General features: G+C 44.0%; 1 protein-coding gene across 7 annotated transcripts in view; it reads left to right on the forward strand.

Moving 5' to 3' along the window:
- LOC139368379 (activating transcription factor 7a) overlaps nt 1–16234 on the forward strand; it is a 47891-nt gene extending 31657 nt beyond the window's left edge. For 3 of the 7 annotated variants that reach the window (XM_071107172.1, XM_071107167.1, XM_071107168.1), the window contains 9 exons: nt 1091–1221; nt 1482–1658; nt 2034–2221; nt 2515–2599; nt 3003–3122; nt 6701–6844; nt 7277–7465; nt 7666–7771; nt 12448–12827. In XM_071107172.1, the coding sequence (XP_070963273.1) occupies nt 1091–1221; nt 1482–1658; nt 2034–2221; nt 2515–2599; nt 3003–3122; nt 6701–6844; nt 7277–7465; nt 7666–7771; nt 12448–12737 (1430 nt within the window). In that variant the 3' untranslated portion in view covers nt 12738–12827. Of the gene's footprint in view, nt 1–1090; nt 1222–1481; nt 1659–2033; nt 2222–2514; nt 2600–3002; nt 3123–6700; nt 6845–7276; nt 7466–7665; nt 7772–12447 lie in introns of all 7 variants that reach the window. The other 4 variants (XM_071107169.1, XM_071107174.1, XM_071107173.1 and 1 more) reach the window with 3 other exon arrangements.
- Nucleotides 16235–20051: the final 3817 nt, after the last annotated feature.

A 20051-nucleotide genomic window follows, 5' to 3' on the forward strand; every position in this document is an offset into this window, starting at 1 on the left:
GATAGTTTTAGCTATTGTTTACAAACATTGGAGTAAAACGAGGAGGGAGTTCTGTTATCCTGAGCCGTGGTGCCCCGGTGTATGGTCCGTGATGTGAAAGGTCAAAAGTGGTGAGGGAGGAGCGTCCTCCTGCACCGCACTGTCAGGCTGTCAACAAGGCAGCGTGGTGAACATCCAGAAACATACAACCTTTTCCTAAAATAATATATAGTCTTGAGAACCCGACCCCAGGCAACACTGATGGACTCTTTTGGCATAGAGGAACTACGCCACTGCCTACGTCGATAAAGGGGAAAAAACACATTCTGGGGACTCTCCCAACGATTCACGAGGCAGACATGCCAGATCTCCGCAATTCAAAACCCAAGTTTGCAGGCATAACCTTTGTAGTGGTTGTTGATGCAAACTAGCCACTTGTGAAATACACTCATAAAAAAAGAACCTCTGTGATCTCCATCTTACTAGCTACTATTTTATTCAAGCGGATATTGTAATCGAGCAGATAAAGTAGTGATGTAGGCAGAGATGTCGTTCCTCTATGCCAAAAGAGTCCATAATTGAAACAAAACCTTGGACACTTGCCTAGGGTTGGTTTTTGAGACTATAAAATATGTTCAAATGTTCAAACTTGTTTTCATTGGGAAGGCAGATAGTTTTTATTTTATCAAAAACAATCACTTTTGCATGTGAAAACACAGAATCCTCACGCCCGGGAGGCAGTCCGATTCCAAAACGAATGCAGTCACTTTTCCAGTGCAAACTCCTTCCACTGGGGTAACCCGGGCCAGATAATCGAATGCCCTCAAGTTTATATTTTGGGTTCCGATGGGGTATGGTAGTTGATATAAGCTCATGAGCCGTTTCTAAGTTATATTATTCAGTAATCAATGGGTGTATATATAACTAATTTATATGTCCAAAAATGTATGTAGCAACTAAGGATTCTAGCTTTAAATCTACACGACAAAGTGTTTCAGAATAAAACATCCATCCGTTGGCTGTTTTTTTTTTTGCACGGTAAGTATGGAAAAAAAGGTGAGAGATTTTCTAAAATAGACGTTTCTCTGTGTCTCATTTCCTCCTGTTCCAGACCAGACCCCTACTCCCACTCGCTTCCTGAAGAACTGCGAGGAAGTGGGGCTGTTCAACGAGCTGGCTAGCTCCTTCGCTGAGGAGTTCAGGAAGGCCCAGGAGGATGACGACAAGCGGGCCAAGAACCCTGTGAGTAGAACCCAGGTGGTTCCATGGACCACGTTTGCCTAACGAGTTACTCCATCTGAGACCTGAAGACTTGCGTAAGCTCTTGGCTTTAGGTCAGTGGACTAATGGTCTTGTTGCGTGCAGAATACCAGGATCGGAACCCAGTCAGTCACATGAGCAATGGGGTGGAATGGGATTGGAGTCGTGGATCTTCTGAAGGGATTTCTCTCCTGTGCTTTGTAGTGTCTCACAGTCTCCCTCTCTCCCCCCCTCTCCTCCAGCTCCCTGCCCCGAACAGGGAGGTGGCCCTGGACATGAGCCTGCAGACGCCTTCAGCAGACGCCGTGAAGGTGAAAGAGGAGACGCCTGTTGAGGTTGACTCCTCCCCACCAGGAAGTCCAGATTCCTTTTCCAGCATGTCAGACAGTAGCAGGGACACCATGGTGAGAAGAGGAAAGGTAGGGGTCAAAACTAATGGGACATGACTGACCAGCAAACCCATGTTGAATGACCTAATTGGTTAGGATTTGAGTTCTGGGTTGGCATGCCAGTCACGTTCCTTCAGTCACACCCAAAGGTAGGGGACAGGGGAGGGCCAGAGGAACACGTAGTAAGTAGGTGTGAGAGACCAGGATGGGCACTGTGGTTTTTTAATGGGGATCGAATGGATGACAGGATAGAGGAACAACATGCCTGCTGGACTCCTCCTTTACTATGTCTATGTGCTATCAAGGAACAATCCAGAATGCATTGGAAACAAGTCATTATTGACCTCATGCGGACCTTATACTCACCCGGTGTTGAACGGAGCATCTCTCCTGTCTTCTCCTCAGGACACTCCCCCGAGGCCAGCGCTGAGTTCGGCCCCCACCCCCACAATCATGAGGCCAGGCGCCCTCCCGGTGCGGCCCAGACCAGGCTCTCTGCCCCTCCACCTGGGCTTCGACGCCCTGCAGCCCACCATGCCTTCACCCACCTCTGTCATCACACCCACCCCACCATCCAACCGCACCGTATTGGGGTGAGTGACTGGTCTTCTCGCCACAAACCTGGTTCCAGATCTGAAGATGGCATAAGCAGTTCTGGAACCAAGCTAGTCCTCCGTGGGGCCTGGCTGTTAAATGCCGAATCCCACTTCAACCCTTTTTTTTTTTTTTACAATCCCTACCCCCTAGGCCATTTATGTAGAACTGAAAGTATTGGGAAAGTGTATCCTATATGGTGTAAATTCCACCTAGCCTATCAGAGGGCAAGATGAAGATTTCCAAATGGATTTTTTTCCCCCATCAGTAACCCTCTACCTCTCTCTTCTAGCTCTCCCACAGGCCACTACCCCATGATGATGCACCTTCCCAACGGGCTCCTCCCTGGACCCATGCAAATAGCCTCTGTCATATCTGTAAGTAACCTGCCTTCATCGCTCTGCCCTTCTCTGGTTTGTTGAATTGGTTGTTGCCAATTCTGATTCAAGTGGAAGCTGACCATTACCTGGAAGCTGGTCCCCCGTAGCTCAGTTGGTAGAGCATGACGCTTGCAACGCCAGTATAGTGGGTTCGATTCTCGGCGTGCCCGAATGTAAAATGTTTGCACAGATGACTGGCATTTATTCTAATTATTATTACATTAGTAACAGAGTAATAACATATCAGTCAGGGAGTCATATAATAATTAAATTGTACGCTTGCACTAGTTGTCTATAATGTGTATTAATTCACATGGAGAATAGATGAAGCACTTTGAAACACTGTATGATCCCCAACCTTGGTTGTTAAAATGTGTGTGTGTGTGCATCCTGTCTCTAGCTGGCCCGGCCCATGCACATGGTGCCCAACATTCCCGGTATCCCTGGTCCTCCTCTGGGAGGTGGCAGCAGCGGCTCCAACTCTCCCTCGGGGTACACCACACACTCGGAGGCCAAAATGGTTAGGAACAGATCTGTCTCTCTGTGTGTCTCTCTCTCTGTGTCTCTCTCTGTGTGTGTGTCTGTCTCTCTGTGTCTTTCTATCTTTCTCTATTAGGGATGCACATTCCTGTCAATTTTGCTGCCATCTAACTGACCCTCATTAACCGCTTAACAAACGCTTACATTTGTTCCAAACAGTAAAAATGATGTGACCAACAGAAAATACTATGCGTTCATACAAACAGACATTTTTTTTAACTATTCAAACAATAGCAAGCAGGGTTTTCCATTAGCGCCGGCTGCGGCTACAGACACATTTTCCACTTCAAATTAAGTAGGCTACTTTCATTTTGCTTGTCCGTCAAGCCCTCTCTCGCTAGAATGAACGATATGCATCTTCTAGTGATCTATTGATAGGATAGGCACCTGTTGTCTGTCCCACCTCCCCGGTATAATTTGTGTGCGCTAGGGTTGGTTGCAGTCAAATTTCTTTGCACGGAGGAGGGAGAGAGCATGATGCTCGTGAATTTGCACCTCCCATGTAATGTAAGTGGTAACGATGAGTCAAAATCCTAATTATTGTTTTCTGGTATCATTCATATTTCCTAGGCTTCCTTTCCTAGGATTTTGGGGCTTGCCAGACAGTGACGGTAAAGTGAGTGACTCGTCTCGTCAGCCTACCGAATCGCATCGATGAGAGAGCCGTTCATTTGACTCCCTAATTTGCATAGGCTACTTTTTGGCGATTTATCTGCAGATAATTTATGAAAAGATGAAGATGGTGAATCATCACTACAGGAACAATAGGTAGTATAGGTAGCCTCATTCTGGTCCAAATATCATAATTAGGTCCCTCACGTAATCCAGGTATTAAAACGGATTTCAACAATATTCTAAAATCTATTTACCTTTTAGTAGGGAATCAACTAAATGTATTGAACAATTTATTAATTTGCCCAAGTTTATCATAAGACATGAACAGAATGCATCAGCGATTCGTATTTCCTGCAACTTTCTGAAGAGGCAATGGGAATGTCTGTGTGTAGATGGAAATGTTTCTCAAAAGCCTTCTCAATGAAATGCTAACTAAAAATTAGCCTATGCTTACCTGACAGAATCCTGTCATGATTATTTTCATCAATCCAGCAGATACCTGTTTTGCAAACCAAAAACAAATAAGGGAGTTGCAAAGTGCCCTACAAAAACACCGCTAAACAACATCCTCTTGCTAGGTGCACACTTGAATGAAAGGGTAACTACACCCCAAAATAAAAATGGATCCTGATGGGGATTAAGCTTTGTTGTTTGCCCTTACCTAAGGAAATATTTGTGGAGCTCGATGCAACGCCCTTAAACAATTCCCTTAGGTAAGGGGAAAAGTATTCCCTAAGGTAAGTAAACCCATAAGGGAAACACTTAAGATGTTTTATGCAACCGGGGCCCTCCAATGTGAACATTTTCACTTAATTTAAAGGGGATATTCGCCTTAAAGTTGTTTGCGACTGACTTTAAGTTTAAGGAAACTGTAATGGAAAAGATGAGGGGAATATTTATTTCAATGTTTTATCCAACCGGGCCCTGCAGCTCTCGGTGTCTGGCGGGTGATTGTCCGCTCAAACTAGGCTTTTTAATGCGCGTGTGGTGCCCGTGTGATAATTAAGACGCATGACAAACTAATGAAAATACACACGTGCCAATTTAATTACACTCAGTTAAGCAAATTATCCTGTAGACCTATAGGCTCTCTGTCCCCCTTGGTCTACCCCTTCGGGTGCACCACACACTTTGAAACCAAAATGGTGAGATCTATTTATGGTGCTCTCTTGCTCTTTCTCACCCACCTTCTCTCTCTCTGGTTTTTCACAATTACCAACATTTAATCCTAGTAAAAATTCACTGTCTTAGGTCAGTTAGGATCACCACTTTATTTTAAGAATGTGAAATGCCAGAATAATAGTAGTGAGAATGATTGATTTATTTCAGCTTTTATTTCTTTCATCACATTCCCAGTGGGTCAGAAGTTTACATACTGTACACTCAATTAGTAATTGGGAGCATTGCCTTTAAATTGTTTAACTTGGGTCAAATGTTTTGGGTAGCCTTCCACAAGCTTCCCACAATAAGTTGGCTGAATTTTGGCCAATTCCTCCTGACAGAGCTGGCATAACTGAGTCAGGTTTGTAGGCCTCCTTGCTCGCACATGCTTTTTCAGTTCTGCCCAGAGATTTTCTATAGGATTGAGGTCAGGGATTTGTGATGGCCACTCCAATACCTTGACTTTGTTGTCCTTAAGCCATTTTGCCACAACTTTGGAAGAGTGCTTGTGGTCATTGTCCATTTGGAAGACCCATTTGCGACCAAGCTTTTACTTCTTGACTGATGTCTTGAGATGTTGCTTCAATATATCCACATCATTTTCCTCACTCATGATGCCATCTATTTTGTGAAGTGCACCAGTCCCTCCTGCAGCAAAGCACCCCCACAACATGATGCTGCCACCCCCGTGCTTCACGGTTGGGATGGTGTTCTTCGGCTTGCAAGCCTCCCCCTTTTTCCTCCTAACATAACAATGGTCATTTTGGCCAAACAGTTCTATTTTTGTTTCATCAGACCAGAGGACATTTCTCCAAAAAGTACAGTCTTTGTCCCCATGTGCAGTTGCAAACCGTAGTCTGGCTTTTTCATGGCGGTTTTGGAGCAGTGGCTTCTTCCTTGCTGAGCGGCCTTTCAGGTTATGTCGATGTAGGACTCGTTTTACTGTGGATATAGATACTTTTGTACATACTTTTGTTGTTTCCTCCAGCATCTTCACAAGGTCCTTTGCTGTGGTTCTGGGATTGATTTGCAGTTTTCGCACCAATGTACGTTCATCTCTAGGAGACAGAATGCGTCTCCTTCCTGAGCAGTATGACGGCTGCGTGGTCCCATGGTGTTTATACTTGCGTACTATTGTTTGTACAGATGACCGTGGTACTTTCAGGTGTTTGGAAATTGCTCCCAATGATGAGCCAGACTTGTGGAGGTCTACAATTTGTTTTTCTGTGGTCTTGGCTGATTTTTTGATTTCCCCATGATGTCAAGCAAAGAGGCACTGAGTTTGAAGTTAGGCCTTGAAATACATCCACAGGTACATCTCCAATTGACTCAAATGATGTCAATTAGCCTATCAGAAGCTTCTAACGCCATGTCATAATTTTCTGGAATTTTTCAAGCTGTTTAAAGGCACATTCAACTTAGTGTATGTTAACTTCTGACCCACTGGAATTGGGATACAGTGAATTATAAGTGAAATAATCTGTCTGTAAACAATTGTTTGAAAAATGACTTGTCATGCACAAAGTAGATGTCAGTTAGTGGTTGAAAAGTGAGTTTTAATGACTCCAACCTAAGTGTATGTAAACTTCCGACTTAAACTGTATCTATGTATCTATCTCCCTTCGTTGCCCTTTACCCTTCGATCCCTCCTTCTATCTTGGTTTGTTTGTCACGTGACTGAGATGGCATAGTCCAGAAGCAATTGTGATAACATAAAGGAGTGTATTTTGTCCATGTGTTTTTTTAATGTTAAAATGATCCTGGTTGTCCTGTCTCCTGTAGAGGCTGAAGGCAGCGCTGGCCCAGCAGAGTTCAGGAGGTCATGGTATGGGAGGTATGGCCGGCAGCCCCATGCACCCCCAGAGGATGGAACAGAGCCAGTTACTGGTGCAGCACCCGGACGCACCCTCCCCAGCACAGCCACAGGTAGGACGACGTGGAGACATGGACACACTCTTACTCCCTCAAGCACTCACTCACTCACACACACATGCATGTTCATTGTAAAGAATACACATGAAGGCTTTACTCTCTGGCAATCAGGGTAGGGGTCAATCCATTTCAATTCCAGTCAATTCTGAAAGTAAATAGAAATTTCAGTGTACTTCCTGAATTGAAATGGAATTGACCCCAACCCTGGTGGCAGTAGAATATTATCAAAATCCTCTTGACTTGGATCTTCATGACCTGTCGTTCGTTGACATCAGTAGAAGGGCAGGGGCATTATAATTTAGGCACTGAAAGACAATTTTGTATCAGTCTTGTTTTAGGTGTTGACAATCTGACTCAAACCCTCACTCTCTCTCCCACCTCACTCTCTCTCCATTTCCACCACGCCCTCTCCCCCCTTCCCTCCAGGTGTCTCCGGCCCAGCCTACTGGTGGTCGGCGGCGGCGTGCGGCGGAGGACGACCCGGATGACCGTCGACAGCGTTTCCTGGAGAGGAACCGGGCGGCCGCCTCGCGCTGCCGACAGAAACGCAAAGTCTGGGTCAACTCCCTGGAGAAGAAGGCAGAGGAGCTCGTCTCCATGAACGTCTCGCTGGCGGTGTGTGTGATGGTTTTCAAAGCCGCACTGTACTTCGGTCTCATCTCCTTTTCTCCGAACCACTTACTCATTGAAACATTTCAACCAGTTTGAAAATAGAAGATATTCGGTCCTCTTCTGGCTGTACTGGGTAGAGACAGAGTATTGACTCATTGTGTTACACAACAGCATTGACTCATTGTGTTACTGTGTTTATTCAGAATGAAGTGTCTCTCCTGAGGAATGAGGTGGCTCATCTCAAACAGCTACTGCTGGCTCACAAGGACTGCCCTGTCACCACTCTACAGAAGAAGATTGCCTACATGGGTGAGCCTGCTAGCTAGCAGCAGCTAGAAAACACATGGAAAACTCTATGTACTTTTGTAATATTATCTTATGTTGTTCTTGTCTATAACTGTTCTGTTGGATGGGGAGCGTCGTTGCACAGCTAGTTTCAGGTCTCTCGAGAGATGTTCGATCCGGTTCAAGTCTGGACTCTGGCTGGGCCACTCAAGGACATTCAGAGACTTGTCCTGAAGCCCCTCTTGCGTTGTTTTGGCTGTGTGCTTAGGGTCGTTGTCCTGTTGGAAGGTGAACCTTCGCCCCCAGGCTGAGGTCCTGAGCACTCTGGAGCAGGTTTTCATCAAGGATCTCTCTATACTTTGCTCCGTTCATCTTTCCCTTGATCCTGACTAGTCTCCCAGTCCCTGCCACTGAAAAGCATCTCCACAGCATGATGCTGCCACCACCATGCTTCATCGTAGGGATGGTGCCAGATTTCCTCCAGATGTGACGCTTGGTATTCAGGCCAAAGAGTTAAATCTTGGTTTCATCAGACCAGAGAATATTGTTTCTCATGGTCTGAAAGTCCTTTAGGTGCCTTTTGGCAAATCCAAGCGGGCTGTCATGTGTCTTTTACAGAGGAGTGGCTTCCGTCTGGCCACTCTACCATAAAAGCCTGTTTGGTGGAGTGCTGCAGAAGATGGCTGTCCTTCTGGAATGTTCTCCCATCTCTGCAGAAGAACTCTGGAGCTCTGTCAGAGTAAATTTTGGGTTATTGGTCACCTCCCTGACCAAGGCCCTTCTCCCCCGATTGCTTAGTTTGGCCCGTGGCCAGCTCTAGGAAGAGTCCTGGTGGTTCCAAACTTCTTCCATTTAAGAATGACGGAGGCCACTGAGTTCTTGGGGACCTTCAATGCTGCAGCAATTTTTTAGTACCCTTCCCCAGATCTGTGCCTCGACACAATCCTGTCTTGGAGCTCTACAGACAATCCCTGGTCTTTGCTGTGACATGCACTGTCAACTGTTGGACCTTATATAAACAGGTGTGTGCCTTTCCAAATCATGTAAAATCAATTGAATTTACCACAAGTGGACTCCAATCAAGTTGTAGAAACTTCTCAAGGATGATCAATGGAAGCAGGATACACCTAAGCTCAATTTCGAGTCTCATGGCAAAGGGTCGTGAATACTTAAGTAGATAAAAAATCATCTAAAATCCTGTTTTCGTTTTATCATTATGGGGTATTGTGTGTAGATTAATGAGGAAACAAATGTATTTGATCCATTTTAGAGGCTGTAACAACAAAATGTGGGAAAAGGGAAGGAGTCTTAATGCACTGACGTCATCCTGACCAACTGGCCCTCCAAATACACCTCCACTGTCTTCAACCAGGATCTCAGCGATCACTGCCTCATTGCCTGTATCCGCTACAGATCCGCAGTCAAACGACCACCCCTCATCACTGTCAAACGCTCCCTAAAACACTTCTGCGAGCAGGCCTTTCTAATCGACCTGGCCCGGGTATCCTGGAAGAATATTGACCTCATCCCGTCAGTTGAGAATGCCTGGTCATTCTTTAAAAGTAACTTCCTCACCATTTTAGATAAGCATGCTCCGTTCAAAAAATGCAGAACTAAGAACAGATATAGCCCTTGGTTCACTCCAGACCTGACTGCCCTCGACCAGAACAAAAACATCCTGTGGTGGACTGCAATAGCATCGAATAGTCCCCACGGTATGCAACTGTTCAGGGAAGGCAGGAACCAATACACGCAGTCAGTCAGGAAAGCCAAGGCCAGCTTCTTCAGGCAGAAATTTGCATCCTGTAGCTCTAACTTCAAAAAGTTCTGGGACACTGTAAAGTCCATGGAGAACAAGAGCACCTCCTCCCAGCTGCCCACTGCACTGAGGCTAGGTAACACGGTCACCACCGATAAATCCATGATTATCGAAAACTTCAACAAGCATTTCTCAACGGCTGGCCATATGCCTTCCTCCTGGCTACTCCAACCTCGGCCAACAGCTCCGCCCCCCCCGCAGCTACTCGCCCAAGCCTCTCCAGGTTCTCCTTTACCCAAATCCAGATAGCAGATGTTCTGAAAGAGCTGCAAAACCTGGACCCGTACAAATCAGCTGGGCTTGACAATCTGGACCCTCTATTTCTGAAACTATCCGCCGCCATTGTCCTAACCCCTATTACCAGCCTATTCAACCTCTCTATCATATCGTCTGAGATCCCCAAGGATTGGAAAGCTGCCGCAGTTATCCCCCTCTTCAAAGGGGGAGACACCCTGGACCCAAACTGCTACAGACCTATATCCATCCTGCCCTGCCTATCTAAGGTCTTCGAAAGCCAAGCCAGATCACTGACCATCTCGAATCCCACCGTACCTTTTCCGCTGTGCAATCTGGTTTCCGAGCCGGTCACGGGGGCACCTCAGCCACACTCAAGGTACTAAACGATATCATAACCGCCATCGATTAAAAGACAGTACTGTGCAGCCGTCTTCATCGACCTGGCCAAGGCTTTCGACTCTGTCAATCACCATATTCTTAGCGGCAGAGTCAGTAGCCTCGGCTTTTCTAATGACTGCCTTGCCTGGTTCACCAACTACTTTGCAGACAGAGTTTAGTGTGTCAAATCGGAGGGCATGTTGTCCGGTCCTCTGGCAGTCTCTATGGGGGTGCCACAGGGTTCAATTCTCGGGCCGACTCTTTTCTCTGTATATATCAATGATGTTGCTCTTGCTGCGGGCGATTCCCTGATCCACCTCTACGCAGATGACACCATTCTGTATACTTCCGGCCCTTCCTTGGACACTGTGCTATCTAACCTCCAAACGAGCTTCAACGCCATACAACACTCCTTCTGTGGCCTCCACAGCTGCTCTTAAACGCCAGTAAAACCAAATGCATGCTTTTCAACCGTTCGCTGCCTGCACCCGCACGCCCGACTAGCATCACCACCCTGGATGATTCCGACCTAGAATATATGGACATCTATAAGTACCTAGGTGTCTGGCTAGACTGTAAACTCTCCTTCCAGACTCATATCAAACGTCTCTAATCTAAAATCAAATCTAGAGTCGGCTTTCTATTCCGCAATAAAGCCTCCTTCACTCACGCTGCCAAACTTACCCTAGTAAAACTGACTATCCTACCGATCCTCGACTTCGGCGATGTCATCTACAAAATAGCTTCCAATACCCTACTCAGCAAACTGGATGCAGTTTATCACAGTACCATCCGTTTTGTTACTAAAGCACCTTATACCACCCACCACTGCGACCTGTATGCTCTAGTCGGCTGGCCCTCGCTACATAATCGTCGCCAGACCCACTGGCTCCAGGTCATCTACAAGTCCATGCTAGGTAAAGCTCACCCTTATCTAAGTTCACTGGTCACGATGGCAACACCCACCCGTAGCACGCGCTCCAGCAGGTGTATCTCACTGATCATCCCTAAAGCCAACACCTAATTTGGCCGCCTTTCGTTCCAGTTCTCTGCTGCCTGTGACTGGAACGAATTGCAAAAATCGCTGAAGTTGGAGACTTATCTCCCTCACCAACTTTAAACATCTGCTATCTGAGCAGCTAACCAATTGCTGCAGCTGTACATAGTCCATCGGTAATAGCCCACCCAATTTACCCACCTCATCCCCATACTGTTTTTATTTATTTACTTTTCTGCTCTTTTGCACACCAATATCTCTACCTGTACATGACCATCTGATAATTTATCACTCCAGTGTTAATCTGCTAAATTGTAATTATTCGCCTACCTCCTCATGCCTTTTGCACACAATGTATATAGACTCTTTTTTTTCTCTTTTTTTTCCTACTGTGTTGTTGACTTGTTTATTGTTTACTCCATGTGTAACTCTGTGTTGTTGTCTGTTCACACTGCTATGCTTTATCTTGGCCAGGTCACAGTTGTAAATGAGAACTTGTTCTCAACTTGCCTACCTGGTTAAATAAAGGTGAAATAAAAAAATAAATAAAAAATACTAAATCTCTTAATTTATAGGGGATAGTGGTTGAAATAGCTGATTGTGGTTTCTTGTAGCTCGATTCCTTCTACCCTGTAGAGCAGGGACGGGCAACTGGTGGCCCGCGGATCAATTCTCTCTTTTTCAGGGGGAACTCATTTGGGGTCTCAATTTACTCTAGAATAGTAGAATACATAAGGTGTATTTCAAAATTTGGTTGTGCATCAGCAGTTTTTCTCTTATTTTGTCAGTCACTCAAGTAGCCCATAGCAGCTAAAATGTGTTAGATTGGTAAGTCTAGTGGCCAGCTATCTAAACTTTTAGTAATCAAGGTCGAATTGCCGACCGTGGGGCCCCCATTGATTTTGATAGTCACTCACTCCGATATCATATTAAAAACGGCAAACATTTCAATCCACCCTGTGGCAAAATCTATAGTATTGCAAGAAATTAGCTCTAAAACTGCACATTACAATTGCATAAAATGTGTTAGAAAATTGCTAGGTTTTCTCTCTGCCGAATGGCAAAATGTGTAGAATTGCAGCAAACCAAAAATGATTTTGCTTAGGGCCCCCAAAAGGCTAGGGCCGGCTGTGGGTACGGATGTGGGTACGCAGATGAGTTTTTTTTTTTTTTGTGTGGCCTCCACCAAAGCTGCCCATCTCTGATGAAGAGTCACTCTGGTAAGCCCATCCCTGTAACACACACTGTTCTTGTGTCTTCGTCTTACAGGAGAGGACAGTCCTATGAGAGACATGTCGGAGCCCACCGGCTCCCCAGCCCCTGTCATCCAACACAGCTCCCTGCCCAGCCCCTCTCCCTCCTCGGGCCCCAACGGCATGGGCGCCCGGGCGGCTGCCGAGGCCATGGCCATGTCCGTGCTGGCTGGGATGGGTCAACACCAGCAGAGGAGAGGAGAAAGGGATGGAGGGAGAGATGAGAGGGATGGAGGGAGAGACGGGAGGGATGGTCCCTCCTCCCACGTCATCATGGCCACACAGTCGCACCACTCTGCCAGATGATGAGCGTATCACACATCACGGCCCGGGACTCTACGGCGACACCACCCCACACGGGCAGGAGGAGAGTGGAGGAGAAAAAAAAAATATATATACATATAAAAAATAACTCCTCTCTTCTCAGGTGACCAGATGAGTAGGAAGGAAACATTGTCTTACATCAGATAGCGTGACAATTCCGCCTCCGAGCGTTGTGAAGGAGTGACGCGACCTGACGTAAGACAATGGGAGGAGGAGGGACACCCGAAGAAATAAACTCTATTCCTACTAAAATGAAACAAACTCCTCCTCCTCTTTTCCCCTGCTGTGGTTGCCATTTTGTGTCAGCCATTTTGTCTCAGGCCTGGAGCCTTGCTGGAGCTCAGCAACAACAGCCTTCTGGGAATGGACTGGGACAATAAGAGAGAAAGAGAGCTTCATGTTCTGTTCACTATGCCATAGACAACATACAGGGGCTGGACTCCACCCCCCCCCCCCCCCCCCCCCCCAAAATCACCCTACAACCCACTCGCCTCACCCTCAAGCACTTATGAACTTCACTGAACTGTAGGACTGCATAGCATCTTCCTGAGGGTGGTAATGGTCGTTGTGATAAACTCATCACTCAGACTTTAATTAACAAATACAGGTAACACACGGTCAAACTCACACAACGCACGTGCACATACTAGACATGCATATACACTCAACGTAAACATTGCATTGATTCACATTTGTTGTTGATCACGTGAGATACCAAAACACTGAGCACTGCAGGGGTCCATATTATTGTAAGAAGGGATTGTGGCCTTGCTCTCCGGCACATGTTGACATGTTTTATTCACACACACCAAGATGATTGACGCTCCGAATCCAAAGATGCATTGTTTTTTTTATGCTTCCATTGTCAAGATGGTCGGATCCAATATTTTAAAGTTGGTCTGTTTTCCTGAATCCCTAGTAGTTTGTAAGTGGTTTCATTTTGAGCATCTGTGTCAGTTGTTCACAAAAGTGGACCTCATTTATAGCCTTTTATGATACGTTTTAATAAACCGTGTGTGTTTTTATGTACAGCAGAAAATAGCAATTTGTTCTTTCAATATGTGATACACTAAGATCCGGTTTGGTAGCATGTGACATATTTTTTTTATTAGCATTTTAGTTGTGTTCATGTGCAGCTTTCTTTACGTTAACGGCACATTTATTTGCAGCTTGGTCCATAGCGAACCAAATTGTGTCTTTGGTTGTCACTGAAGCCGTGCGACAGAAACAGAAAGCTAAAAGTAATAGATTCACTGTACACCGTCATTTCTAAATGACTTATACACGTATAATACACAGACATTTTTTCCGGACTACTTCCCCTCCTCTGTAACCATTTCCTCTTTCCCATGCAATGTTTGTATGTATTAGTTTCTAAACGTTTACCATCTTTTATGACATCTTAGCTGGCAGAAAGCTTTTCTTCTAATGGTTGTCTGGCTTGTCTATCTGGCCTTTCTCTTGTCTTTTTGTGGTACTGTAGCAGTTCATCCTTGCTGCTTTCTGGAGTGGAATGTGCTGCGCTTTAGTCTCTCTAGGTCGTGTTCATTAGACACCAAACGGAACAAAAATGGACTGAAACTATGAACTACCTGGATCTGTCCAATATGAAATGCTTATTTTTGTTTGCCATTACAAAACGTTCTGGAATGTTTTTTTTTTGTTGGGCGCCCTAATGAACAGGACCGTTGCTGCTCTTATGAATATCCAAAACAAAGCCGTGTTCCCCTGTAACGTTTGTGTGTCTACAAACGGCACTGACACATGAACAAACGTGTAACCGAACTGTTATACTGTGGATCAGCACTCACTCAGTGACAGCTCCATCTCTGCTCAACACACACACACACACACACACACAATGTGTTCGAAAACAATTTTGCCTTAAAGAATCACTTTCGTGCCTCCAAAATACCCCTCAAAGACAATTGAGTTGCATGATAAAACCAAATTCTTCTTTCTGCCTTAGGAAGAAAAAAATTAATAATTGTTTCAGAAGTTAAAAGCCATTCACAAGGAGTAACAATAGATTCATTTATTTTATATGCTGATTGTATAGAAGATGCCTTCAAAAAAATCAGGAGTAAAATGGCACCACACTTCACCACTGCAGTCACCACACTTCACTGTTGGGTGATAATAATGCTGCCATCTAGTGGAGTATGAGGAACTTCACCTTCTCACAAGGATGGGAATTGGACATGGACCTTGAGGGAAATTCTTTCAGAACTCCTGTGGCAGTCTGGGAACAGTTTCAATTCTTCAGGGATCCCCTTTTTTGAACAAAGTTTTAGACATTTTGTTTTAGAAAAACAACTCCTAAACAAGGGATAATCTTGTTGTTTTGCATTTGTATGTAACTTCCCCCACAATCCATCTGAAAATGTATGTAACAAATTGCAGGGTGTATTACTGCAGAAGTAACTAGAGTATCAGTCAAAAAAACATAAGGACATGTCTAAAGGCACTTAAATATGCAGGTTTATCATTCATTATGTGTTTTGTTTGTGTTTGTATATACTTTGGTTTAATTTGAATACTTTCAGTGACATCAAAAGTTGGCTATTTTGTCTTGATAATGTATATTATACATACATAATGGGCTTGTTTCTAGCATCCAGATTTAGCCTGGTTCTAAACTTTAAAGCATGTTCAACAGACATTCGCAATTGAAAGTACTTAGTCCAATAAGGATTGCTACTCAGTAACTACTTGACACATCTCACAAATGACTGAACTTCTTTGTTCTACGCCTACAATCCCAATAGTAACCAGGGCTCTGGTCAAAGTACTGCACTATATTGGGGATAGGGTGTGATTTGGGATGCTACCCAACAATGACAATCCCATTGGTGACCCTGTATGGCATTGTGTAGTACTCTGAGCCCGACGCTATAGTTGGCTAGCTGTCCCTTATTAATAGACGATTGTTCATATGAAATGGTAAAAAAACAAAAAAAACTTTATTTAGCTTTCATGTTAGTTGATCTTGTCATTGGCACTTTGTTTCTTATTTTTGTCTTTGGTATTTTCTTTATTGCGTGCTATTGTTTGTCATCAGGACTATATACAAATACGCTGGCATAATAAACGCTTCTATTATATATTTTTGTGTTGTAATGATGAGATATAGAAATTAATTTGTATTAGAACATTGATTTCTTTCATGTAACCCAACTGTTTGTATCAGCCGGACTGTGCCGGAACCAGAGAGTTAAAATCATGATTCTAATTCGATGGCTGGAACTCTGCTCTGTCTGGACTGCCCATAACTCACAAACCAACTAAGTTATTGTTGCATTGGTTTCATGGAAATCAATGTTTTTTTAATTATAAATATTTCAAAATATTAACCGTTGTTGTGAACAAGTAACAGAATTGTATAAGAAAAATGAACAATTTTATGTATGAGAATACATTGTGACAGTTGCTATTAGTTATTTGAATTGTTCATTCGCACAGAATTGAACTAATCATTTCTGAAATTGTCCTTTATTGTACTGTACATCTGTACTATATGACTATATTTACTTTCCCATGCATGTCCAAGTGGAACTACTATGAACACTTACAGTGCTGCGGATTTAATTCAACAAAAGGACCTAATGGATATCAACCGTTTCTCAATCATTTGATTCAGACAATTTCACACAATAGATCTGTCTGTTTGTTTTACATGGTCACTTCATAGGTCAATGCAGAATTCAGCAATCAATCTCTGTACTAAAGATTTTAGTTCAACTAATAATGTGCAATCTGTGCTGTATCTTCTTGTGATCACCCTAGATACATACATGCATGCCAGTGTTGCCACCTGTAACAGCATCAGTTATTTACTGAGGAAAATAATGATAGAGCCAATAGTCAACATCAGGGATAAGTGAAAAATGGGGGGACACGGTACCAGTTGAAAGTTTGGACACACTTACTCATTCAAGAGTTATTTTTACTATTTTCTACATTGTAGAATAATAGTGAAGACAACTGTGAATTAACACATATGGAATCATGTAGTAACCAAAAAAGTGTTAAACAAATCAAAATATATTTTATATTCTTCAAAGTAGCCACCCCACGCATTCTCTCAATTAGCTTCATTAGGAATGCTTTTCCGACAGTCTTGAAATAGTTGTCACTTATGCTGAGCACTTAGCTGCTTTTCCTTCACTCTGCAGTCCAACTCATCCCAAACCATCTAATTTGGGTTGAGGTCAGGTGATTGTGGAGGCCAGGTCATCTGATGCAGCACTCCATCACTGTCTTTATTGGTCAAATAGACCTTTTACACAGCCTGGAGGTGTGTTTTGGGTCATTGTCCTGTTGGAAAAACAAATGATTGTCCCACTAAGCAAAAACCAGATGGGATGGCATATCGCTGCAACATGGTGTGGTAGCCATGCTGGTTAAGTGTGCCATGAATTCTAAATAAATCAGACAGTATCACCAGCAAAGCACTATCACAACTCCATGCTTCAGTGTGGGAACCACAAATGCAGAGATTATAACAGAACATGGCCAAGATGTTCAAATGTTCATAGATGACCAGCAGGGTCAAATAATAATCACAGTGGATGTCGAGGGTGCAACAGGTCAGCACCTCAGGAGTAAATGTCAGTTGGCTTTTCATAGCTGATCATTCAGAGTATCTCTACCGCTCCTGCTCTCTCTAGAGAGTTGAAAACAGGTCTGGGACTGGTAGCACGTCCGGTGAACAGGTCAGGGTTCCATAGCCGCAGGCAGAACAGTTGAAACTGGAGCAGCAGCATGGCCAGGTGGACTGGGGACAGCAAGGGGTCATCAGGCCAGGTAGTCCTGAGGCATAGTCCTAGGGCTCAGGTCCTCCGAGAGAGAGAAAGAAAGAGAGAGCATACTTAAATTCACACAGGACACCGGATAAGACAGGAGAAATACTCCAGATATAACAGACTGACCCTAGCCCCCCGACACAAACTACTGCAGCATAAATACTGGAGGCTGAGACAGGAGGGGTCGGGAGACACTGTGGCCCCATCCGACGGACAGGGCCAAACAGGCAGGATATAACCCCACCGACTTTGCCCAAGCACAGCCCCTACACCACAAGAGGGATATCTTCAACCACCAACTTACCATCCTGAGACAAGGCCGAGTATAGCCCACAAAGATCTCCGCCACGGCACAACCCAAGGGGGGGTGCCAACCCAGACAGGAAGATCATGTCAGTGACTCAACCCACTCAAGTGACGCACCCCTCCTATGGACGGCATGGAAGAGCACCAGTAAGCCAGTGTCTCAGCCCCTGTAATTGGGTTAGAGGCAGAGAATCACAGTGGAGAGAGAGGAACGGGCCAGGCAGAGACAGCAAGGGTGGTTCGTTGCTCCAGTGCCTTTCCGTTCACCTTCACACTCCTGGGCCAGACTACACTCAATCATAGGAGATGAGTCTTCAATAAAGACTTAAAGGTTGAGACCGAGTCTGCGTCTCTCACACACTGTAGGTAGGCAGACCATTCCATAAAAATGGAGCTCTATAGGAGAAAGTCCTGCCTCCAGCTGTTTGCTTAGAAATTCTAGGGACAGTTAGGCCTGCTTCTTGTGATGTGTAGGTATGCACTGCAGGACCAAATCTGAAAGATAGGTAGTAGCAAGCCCATGTAATTATTTGTAAGTTAGAGGTAAAACCTTGAAATCAGCCATTGCCTTAACAGGAAGCCAGTGTAGAGGCTAGCTTGTTATGGCTGCAATCCCGGTAACGGGATCGATATGACAACTACTAGTGAAAATAGAGGGCGCCAAATTCAAACCACAGAAATCTCATAATTACAATTCCTAAAACATACATGTGTCTAATATCATTTTAAAGTTAATCTTGTTGTTAATCCAACCAAAGTGTCTGATTTCAAATAGGCTTTTCAGCGAAAGCACAACAAACGATTATGTTAGGTCTCCACCAAACCACAATAAGCACAGCCATTTTCCAGCGAAATATAGCATTCACAAAAAGCAGAAATAGAGATAAAATTAATCACTAACCTTGAATTATCTTCATCAGATGACACTCATAGGACTTCATGTTCCACAATACATGCATGTTTTGTTTGATAAAGTTCATATTTATAGCAAAAAATCTGAGTTTACATTGGCGTATTAGATTCACTAGTTCCAAAAACATCAAGTGATTTTGCATAGCCACACCGTTTCAACTGAAATACTCATCATAAATGTAGATGATAATACAAGTTTTACACATGGAATTATAGATATACCTCTGCTTAATGCAACCGCTGTGTCAGATTTCAAAAAAAGTTTATGGAAAAAGCTACCCATGCAATAATCTTAGACGGAGCTCAGAACAGTAGCCAAATTAGCCACCATGTTGGAGTCAACAGAAACCAGAAAATACATGATAAATGTTTCCTTACCTTTGATGAACTTCATCAGAATGCAGTCCTAGGAATCCCAGGTCCACAATAAATGCTTGATTTGTTCGAAAATGTCCTTTATTTAAGTCCAATTAGCTACTTTGGTTAGCGCGTTTGGTAAACAATTCCAAAGTCACAAAGCGAGTCCACTATAATGTGACGAAATGTCCAAAAGTTCCGTAACAGTCAGTAGAAACATGTCAAACGATGTACTGAATCAATCTTTAGAATGTTGTTTACATATATCTTGAATAATGTTCGAACCGGAGGATTAGAATGACTTCAGATGACCGGTGGAACGCAGGTCTTTCCCCTGTGAACGCGCATGGTGAAAGAATGGTCAACTCGTGGCACTGGTGACTATTTCCTGTCTCATTCCACTCCCCTTCACATTAGAGTCATCAGACAAAGTTCTATTGACTGTTGACATCTAGTGGAAGGCGTAGGAAGTGAAAACGCATCCATATCTCGCTGTAATTTCAATGAGAGCTTGGTTGAAAATCTGCCACCCCCAGAAAAAAGACAAACAGAAAGTGGAATTTCTCAGGTTGTTGCCTGCAATATGAGTTCTGTTATACTCACAGACATAATTCAAACAGTTTTGAAACGTCAGAGTGCTTTCTATCCAATGCTAATAATAATATGCATATATTAGCAACTGAGACTGAGGAGCTAGCCGTTTACAATGGGCACCTTTTCATCCAAGCTACTCAATACTGCCCCTGCAGCCATAAAAAGCTAGCACTGGAGTAATATGATACATTTTTGGGGTTCTAGTCAAAATTCTAGCAGCCATGTTTAGCACTAACTGAAGTTAGTAGTCTAACCTAGAAGTATTCTAACCTAGAAGTGACAAAAGCATGGATACATTTTTCTGCATCAATTTTTAACAGAA

The sequence above is a fragment of the Oncorhynchus clarkii genome, chromosome 16 (genome assembly GCF_045791955.1).
Source record: "Oncorhynchus clarkii lewisi isolate Uvic-CL-2024 chromosome 16, UVic_Ocla_1.0, whole genome shotgun sequence".
NCBI classification, from domain to species: Eukaryota; Metazoa; Chordata; class Actinopteri; order Salmoniformes; family Salmonidae; genus Oncorhynchus; species Oncorhynchus clarkii.